This window comes from Drosophila arizonae, chromosome X (assembly GCF_054131065.1).
Source record: "Drosophila arizonae isolate 15081-1271.41 chromosome X, UAZ_ARI_1.0, whole genome shotgun sequence".
Taxonomy (NCBI): Eukaryota; Metazoa; Arthropoda; class Insecta; order Diptera; family Drosophilidae; genus Drosophila; species Drosophila arizonae.
In genome coordinates, this window is record NC_142927.1 from 29,808,817 (window position 1) to 29,818,199 (window position 9,383).

The 9,383-nt window shown below is 42.5% G+C and overlaps 1 protein-coding gene across 1 annotated transcript; it reads left to right on the forward strand.

Moving 5' to 3' along the window:
• The first annotated feature begins 4,464 nt into the window (after positions 1–4,464).
• Positions 4,465–7,378, forward strand: LOC149268117 (uncharacterized). Its single transcript, XM_089473511.1, has one exon. The coding sequence runs from the start codon at positions 6,494–6,496 to the stop codon at positions 7,376–7,378; it is 885 nt and encodes a 294-aa protein (XP_089329637.1). The 5' UTR covers positions 4,465–6,493.
• Positions 7,379–9,383: the final 2,005 nt, after the last annotated feature.

Here is a 9,383-nt window from a genome sequence, read left to right on the forward strand (position 1 = left end):
CATTTGCATAAGTGACGTGTACAATTCATATCTATTTAAGAAAATATACCATTACGCTATAAAACCTAAACCACAAGACTAATTAATTATCGCAGGGGCTTCAACAAATAAATTTGTTGGCAACGAATCCACAGTCAGCTGAAACTAGCCCAGCTTAGACTCGGGATAAACCGAAGGTTCGTTACACTACTATTACTACTACTTTTACACGGATTCCTTGTGCAACTACTTGAATATCCAACATCGCCATTTTGCGCGTGCCGAATAAAATAATTTTTAAAATCACCACCACGTGTCCTTATTTGAAGACTCCACACTCCATCATTTGGTCCTTCGAGCCGGATCTTCATATCCACCAGCGATTCTTGGGAGTATCAGATAAGTAATTGCTTGCTTTTCCTCTCACTGCAACATGCATATATCAGTGCATACCGGCATTTGTCATACGACATTTCCGCCACATATGTATGTTTGTACATTGTTGTGCAAGTTGCATCCCACTAATATATATATTCTTATATATTAGACACGAATCTGAATATATATATTCTTATATATTCAGATACGTGAAGTCCATAGCCATACATACAGTTTGGCAAGAAAGTGTTTACACATAGGGAACAAATTTTAATTTTTTACTTTGAAGCGAAATAAAAGCTTTAAGAATATGCATATTCAATTTTTTTAAAATGAAAATAGGTAAATTAGACTATAAACTATATTAGTAAGTAAAAAAAAAATTACAATATGTTTCCATTAACAAAAGAAAATAACAAACAAGTAAGAAAGCTCCAGTCGAGACTGCTCGACTAGGAGATACCCTGAACCCTCCAAGCTGATATTCTAATCATTCTGCACTTCTTTTATGCACACATACATACATATGCATCCACACGCACGCATAAGCCTGCGCTCTGCTAACTGCGCAGTAAGCAGCGACTGCGCTTGGGCTGCGCTGCAGTGTGGGCAATATTATGAGAATTTATTTGTTGAATAATTTCTTTTGTAGACATACGATCTTAATGAAACTTTTAGAGCGTAATCATATGGTAAATATGTGTGTACATTCCAAAGCACAACTCTCTAGTACTTGAAATGCGTTTTTTACAAATTGGGGGAGAAGGGGGCGTGGTATCCAAAATCTGAAAATTACAAAATCTTTGTATCGATTAACTTTATATACAACGCATAGTTGAAGACTCCAGGTCTAAAAATGTTCAAATTAGGCTAAAAAAACAAAATCAATTTTTCGATTATTCTCGATAAAAAAGTTATCGGACAATTTATCGAAAAAATAAAGCAAACTCGTACTGCGTATGGTACTCACGAGTATGCATGCCAAATTTCAGCTCTCTAGCTCTTGTAACTTCTGAGATCGACGCACTCATACGGACGGACGGACGGACGGACGGACAGATGGACAGACGGACAGGGCTATATCGACTCAGCTGGTCGCGCTGATCAAGAATATATACTTTGTGGGGTCTGCCACGCCTCCTTCTGCCCGTTACATACTTTTTCACAAAACCATTATACCCTGATTTCCCATTTTCAATGGGTTCAGGGTATAAAAACAAAAGAAGTAACAAGTAAGAAAGCTCTAGTCGAGACTGCTCGACTAGGAGATACCCTGAACCCTCTAATCTGATATTCTAATCATTCTGCACTTCTTTTATGAACACACATACATACAGATGCATCCACACGCACGCATAAGCCTGCGCTCTGCTAACTGCGCAGTAAGCAGCGACTGCGCTTGGGCTGCGCTGCAGTGTGGTCAATATTATGAGAATTTATTTGTCGAATAATTTCTTTTGTAAACATATGATCTTAATGAAACTTTCAGAGTGTAATCATATGGTAAATATGTGTGTACATTCCAAAGCACAAGTCTCTAGTACTTGAAATGCGTTTTTTACAAATTGGTGGCGAAGGGGGCGTGGTATCCAAAATCTGTAAATTACAAAATCTTTGTATCGACTAACTTTATATACAACACAAATTTGAAGACTCCAGGTCTAAAAATGTTCAAATTAGGCTAAAAAAACAAAATCAATTTTTCGATTATTCTCGATAAAAAAGTTATCGGACGATTTATCGAAAAAATAAAGCAAACTCGTACTGCGTATGGTACACACGAGTATGCATGCCAAATATCAGCTCTCTAGCTCTTATAACTTCTGAGATCGACGCACTCATACGGACGGACGGACGGACGGACGGACGGACGGACAGACGGACAGGGCTATATCGACTCAGCTCGTCACGCTGATCAAGAATATATATACTTTGTGGGGTCTGCCACGCCTCCCTCTGCCCGTTACATACTTTTTCACAAAACCATTATACCCTGATTTCCCATTTTCAATGGGTTCAGGGTATAATAAAAATCAGCTGACAAGAAAGTGTTTACACAACTAAAACAATTAATTCATTATAGTGTTTTAACTACTTTTTAGTTAAAACTAATAATTTTTTTGGCCACCTTTGGCATCTATGAATGCTCCCAAGCGTCTATTCATCGATTGGACCAAGTTTCTTACATATTCCACTGGGATATTTTGCCATTCCTCCAAAACAATGGTTTTCAGCTCAGTTTTTTATGTATGTATGCATTAACCTTCAAGTCCGTTGCATATTCAATTCCGAATCTTTTCGTTTTGCTAAGACATAACACACAATATCCTTTGTGTCTTGTCGCAATTCAATTCCAATCATAATAGTCCGATTGCACATATTCAATTGCGATTTCACCGCAATATATGTACGTACATACTCCCACTGCATATACATACACATATACATATGCACATCTGTATGTACAATCAACACAATACATATATATATTAAAGTAAATAAATATAAAACAAAAAACATATTCTTGCCGTTTTATTACAATTTATTTTAAATCCTTATATATTTATACACATCATATATTTATTATATATTTAAAAACATCACATATTTATATTTGCATTTTTATTCTTGTACGTGTGTGTGCTAATTGTGTCTCCGCTTTGCTCTGCCATCCAAACATAAAAAAAAGGTAGTAAACATATGTACATACATATATCCATATGAATGTACAACTAGAGCAGCAACACAATTAACACATAATTAATTCACTAATTAACAAAACACATATCATAAATTTTGCAAAAAGATAATAAATATATTCCATTTGTTGTTCCGTGTGCAAATGCTTAGAAAAATTTTCATATAAATACCGATAATCACAGCGCGCAACTATTGTGTTTGATACCGATAGTTCAAATAATAATAAATAAATAAAACCAAAAAAAAAAAAATATATATTAAATTAAAGCAAAGCGGGGGAGGAATTAATTAAATAATAAAGACAGATAAAATCGTGCATTTTAATAATTTTAACTTTTTGATATTCTGATACATATACTTTTTTGTTTTGTTTTTTTAATTTTTACTATTTTTTTTTCTATTGTTCGATTTGCATTTTTTTTTTTCTTTTTGAGGATTTAGTTAATATTCTTCCCGTTTGTTTTTTGTTATTTTTCTCCTTTTTTGTGTTTTTATTTATTATTCCCCAAATAAAACGTTTTTTTTGGGTCTAATAAATTTCGATTCGGTGATCGAACTCTGCCTTCATTGCCGCCTCTCCAGACTTTGCTTAACCCGGTGTCCGAGTAAGCCTCCATGTCCGATCGTTCTAGCCGAGCGCAGTTGAGTGTACCTGCTTCCCGTCTGGTCAAGCGCAGTGCTTCCGCATCTCCCATTCCGTCCGGGAAACCACAGACCACCAGCACTTTCAAGCGCAGTCCGGTCGTTACACGGTCCAGTCCGAAGCTAGCAGTATCAGTCAATATGTCTCTGTCCGATTTCATCGCTGCTGCGGATAGGCTCATTAAATTCGAAGCCCGCATCGACGGTCCCGGAGATTCTAACGCCACTCATGCGGCTCAGCTCCGGGCCTTCGAGATCCGCCGAAATCGTGTCAAGGCATTATGGGATGATGCGGAGCAGCAGTATAAGGTCTGTGCCAGAGCATTGACAACTGTTACTCTGTCTACGAGCGGTGTACGACCCATCTGGGTGTACAGATCGATGCACTTTTCGCATCGAGTACACCGCCCGCTCCTATGTCCGCTCCTTTCGCCTCGTCTGGAGGCTGTCGTCTACCGCCCATTGATACGGAAGTGTTCCATGGCGACTACTTGCGCTGGCCAACATTCCGTGACCTCTTTACTGCCATTTATATTCAGAATCCGCGCCTAACTCCGGTGGAAAAGTTATTCCACCTCAACTCAAAGACAGCAGGTGATGCAAATGCCTTAGTCGCCGAGTGCCCGCTCACGAACGACGGCTTTGCATCAGCTTGGGACGCCTTGTGTGACCGGTACGAGAATAAGCGAAATTAGTTCACAGCCAGCTTAAGATCCTTCTCAATCTCCCCAAAGTCACCAAGGAATCAGGCGCGGCTCTCAGAGAATTACATGGCACCATTCATCGGTGTGTCACTGCCATCGAGCAAGCCCAAATCTCTACGGAGAACTGGGATTCTATCCTTGTGTTCTTGTGCACTTCCAAGTTACCTGAACACACTCGATCTCTCTGGGAGCATTCTTTAACACGAAAATCAGACATCCCAGCTTGGAAAGACGTAAGTCTCTTTATTAGCGAGCATGCTCGCGCGCTTGAAGCTATGGAAGGTGACAGGTCCCTCTCGAAAGTCCCAGGTTCAGACCCGAAATCCACGGCCAGCAACTCTCATAAAAAGGTCCATGCCTTCGAGTCACAAGTCCACTCTAAATCCAAAAAGTGCGATTTGTGTGCTAAAGAGAACCATCCGGTTCGTCTTTGTCCTCGCTTCATCCAAATGGCTTTGGCAGCGCGCGAGACATACATAAAGCGAAGGCAACTTTGCCTGAACTGCTTTGCTCAAGGTCACCAACTGCGCGACTGCACTAGCATACACAATTGCGCCAAGTGCAAGGGGAGGCACAATACACTGCTTCACCGTGAAGGCTCCACCGCAACCAGCCCCTCGTCCGGAGCCGCTGTGACTCCAGGTACGTCCGAAGTACCTCGTAATGTGCAGTCGTATTTCACGGCCGATACTCAAGGGGTCCTGCTTGGTACGGCCGTAATTGATGTATGTCACTTGGGGGTCACATATCCAGCCACGGCTCTAATCGACTCGGGGTCCGAGGTGACGTTCATTTCCGAACGATTATTCCGTCTGATGAAGCTACCATTCCGATCCGTGCAAACGCAGGTGTCCGGTTTAGACCACTCTGTGGCAGCAAAATCAACGGAGCTTTGTGACTTCCACATCGGCACTCCACTGAAACCTCGACTTCGAATTGAGGCCTCAGCCTTGGTCATCCCACGGCTCTCCGGCAATCTGCCATCGTACCCCATTCCGCAACAGCTCTTAAACAATCTGCCCGACATCCCATTAGCTGATCCACTCTACTTCAAGAGCGCTCAAATTGACGTTCTGTTAGGCGCGGATATCCTTCCGTCGATCGTTCAGGGGGGCTTCCGCCCTAACCTCTGCGGATCACTTATAGGACAAGAGACAATCTTCGGCTGGATTCTTACGGGTCCAGTCACAAAGAAGCCTCAAGAGTCGATTTCCGCTTTCACGACTAGGAAAAACTCGACCACCTCATCACCAAATTTTGGGAGGTGGAGAATCTCCCCAAGGTAGCCAGTGAGCCGGACCTTGCGTGTGAGGATAATTTTGTCCGAACCACACGGAGAGACAAGTCTGGCTCCTACGTCGTGACTTTTCCGTTCAAAAATCCGGATCACCCTGACTTCCATCCTGATCCATCGCTCTGGGGCAGTTTCTCAAGAATGAGAGCAGATTGTTCAAGAATCCGACACTCAAGGCCGAATACGAAGCTATCCTGCAAGAGTATCTCGACTTGGGTCATATGAGGCCAGTGTTCTCACATTGCAATCCTGCAATGAGTAACTTTTTCCTGCCTCACCATGCGGTCTTTAAGCCCGACAGCACCCATGTCCGAGGATTCCACCGATCTACAAGCCCTTACTCCAGGACACTTTCTAGCCGGTGGGCCTCTTATAACTATTACTGAGCCCAGAATTACACAAGATGCGATGTCTATCCTGAATCGCTGGCAGCGACTTAAGGCTCTTCACCTACAATTCTGTTTCCGTTGGAAAGAAGAGTATCTTAAGGAGCTGCACAAACGTAATAAATGGCAATTCGCACAACGTGACTTGAAGGTCGGCGACATGGTCATCGTGAAAGACGACAATGTCGCCATCAACGAGTGGCGGCTCGGCCGTGTCCACCTCACGCACCCAGGAGATGATGGGAAGGTCCGAGTGGCGGACATTCTCACCTCCCGGGGCATCGTCCGTAGACCCGTCCATAAGTTGGTCATCCTACCAACGGACGATAATACCCCTGTGATGTCCAACTAACCCTGTATTTGCATCTAATTCCATCACTTACCACCCGGCACATCTCTCCTTTTCAGCTATGCCATCAGCTGTTCAATCCGTGGAGACACCTGGCATCAACTCCTTCCGATGCCGCGTGTGTAGAGGGGTTCACGCTCTGCGGAAATGCAGGCGTTTCCTGGGCCTTCCGGCCGAAAAACGTCTTCGCGCAGTACTTATCAATAAATACTGCGCGAATTGTCTGGCACACCAGCACTCCGGGCAATCCTGCCGCAGCAAGGCCAAATGCAAGACGTGTGGCCAGAGCCATCACACGCTGCTGCATCTGCCTGGAGCTCGTCGCCGACAGCGACGTCGTCCCGCTGCAGCCCCTATCAGCGGGCCCACCTCCTCCGCCCTCGCCGGGACACCTGCACCACAAAAAGGATCCCGCAAAGGACGACGCCACCAGGCAGCATCCACCACCACGAAGGAAGTTACGCCGCCGCTGAGCACGCTGATGCAGCACAAGGCCGTTAGCATCCTGCCCACGGCAATTGTCATTGTGCAAACGGACCAGAGGGATTTCGATGTGAGGGCGTTGATCGATCCGTGTAGCCCTACTACTCGGATCCATGCATCATTGGCAAGGGCCATGGGTCTTTCCGCCACTGGCGTGGGTCCGGGAGAGGTTTGCACGGCAACCGTCTGTTCGAGGACATCCGATTTCCATATTGATGCTATCCTGCAATTAGACCCGCAGCTCAATTGCCGGACGCCAATCCGGCCGATCGAGCACGCAGCCAATCCGGCTGGGATTACGCTCGCCGACGGCAATTGGGCTCGACCCAGTACGGTGTCTGTTGTGCTGGGGGCTGACGTGTATTCTCACGTCATCCTTCCAGGAATCGTCCCCAGCACTGACGGTCGTCCCATGGCCCAGAACACCGTCTTCGGGTGGGTCCTTTCGGGTTCCTGCTTGTAATCCCACTCAGATATATATTGTAATCCTTGCAAGGGGGGTAGTATGTTAATGCCAGATCGCATTAACAGGATTGCTCCTCCCCCACAGAGCCCGATATTGCTATTAACAGCTTTCTGTTAATAGCATAACCGCTTGCTCTCAGTACTTGGCCCTCCGCCAAGTACCACTTCTTCTACTATTACTACTACTTTTACACGGATTCCTTGTGCAACTACTTGAATATCCAACATCGCCATTTTGCGCGTGCCGAATAAAATAATTTTTAAAATCACCACCACGTGTCCTTATTTGAAGACTCCACACTCCATCAATAGATATTTCGTTAGCTGACTAACTAAAGTAACAAGTTCACTTGCCCATTGCTTTTATACGTATTTTTTAATTGCATGATTTATTTTTATGACATCCAACAGATGCACCCTTTAAAATGTGTCCATTTGGGCACTATATGTATGTATGTACATACATATGCTTCTTATTAAAAAGATAAATTTCACTTGATTAATTCCAATTTGCCCACTGGGATTAATCAAGTACTACATTAAAAGAAAAAATCATTCTGATAGGCAAGCCCACGATCATTGAAATAAAATCAGCTACTTAAATGTAAGCGCGCCTCTTCAAATAAAACCCAAAATCGTTCACACCATTCTAAGTTGAGGGAGGCACACGCCAATATTCATCTCCCATGCATACACACACGCACATGTAAAGGCACACAGGCATACAAGTGCTTCTACAAATTATATCCCATAATTGTGAGCAGCGCCTCCCATGCGTACACACAATCAAATGTATATACATACATACATACATACATACATATGTATGTGAGCACTTCACAAGATCGACAAATGCAAATGCTGGGCTTCAAAATTGCTACAGGCAGCCAGAGCTTCTCACACAGGCATACAAATGTTCATAGTACATGTAGCAAGGGACAGTGTATGTGTGCATGCTCGTCGCGAAAACATTTTAATTATGCGCACCAACGCTTTCATACCCTTCCCACAAATAATAAGGAAAACGCATGACAAACGGTTTGAAAAGTTCGGTATACTCTTCACACAGAAGGGAAGGCATGGGTTCTCGCAGCGAAGAAATTTCAATTTTCGTGAGCTGCTGCTTGTGCTCACATGCATACATACATATACATATTTGAGAGAGCAGAGAGCATCGTGAGAGAGAAAGAGCAAGGGAAACATTCAGCGCATAGGGATCTTTGGTTCAATATTTGACCATCTCGGTCGAGCGCATGAAGCGAAATGATTGTGCTTTCGTATTTTTTCGTAGCCCGAACCCAAAAATGGAGGAGCCGAGCAAATACGAAGGGAGATAACTCCCGAAAAAAAGTGTGCAAAACGCTTTACACTACTTGTCCGGTCTATGTGTTCTCTGGTAAGTTGCGATACTTTGTTTCTTTAGAGATCGCAGCGCGCAACTATTGTTTTCGAGCCGATAGTTCTTCATAGCACGAATATTCGGTGATTAATTACTACTTTATTGACTTTTATTTTTTGTTTTTTTTGTTCCTTTTCACTTCCTTGTTTATTTATTTAAAAATAAGCACAGCTAATAAACTTAATTTATTCTCGAGCTTAATTTATTCTAATTAGCTCAAGCAAAGTATTCTTTTTGCTTATTTTCGATTTCAAATCAAGCTAAATCCAACTTAATTTATCCTAATTAAGTTGATTAACCTTTTCTTCAAACTTAATTTATTCTAATTAAGTAACTCGAGCTTAATTTATTCTAATTAGCTCAAGCAAAATATTCTTTTTGCTTATTTTCAATTTCAAATCAAGCAAAATCTAACTTAATTTATCCTAATTAAGTTGATTAACCTTTTCTTCCAACTTAATTTATTCTAATTAAGTAACTCGAACTTAATTTATTCTAATTAGCTCAAGCAAAGTATTCTTTTTGCTTATTTTCGATTTCAAATCAAGCTAAATCCAACTTAATTTATCCTAATTAAGTTGATTAACCTTTTCTTCCAACTTAA

Bases quoted from the DNA above. Each gene is read 5' to 3' on its own strand.
- LOC149268117 (XM_089473511.1), top strand. From the start codon at position 6,494: ATGCCATCAGCTGTTCAATCCGTGGAGACACCTGGCATCAACTCCTTC.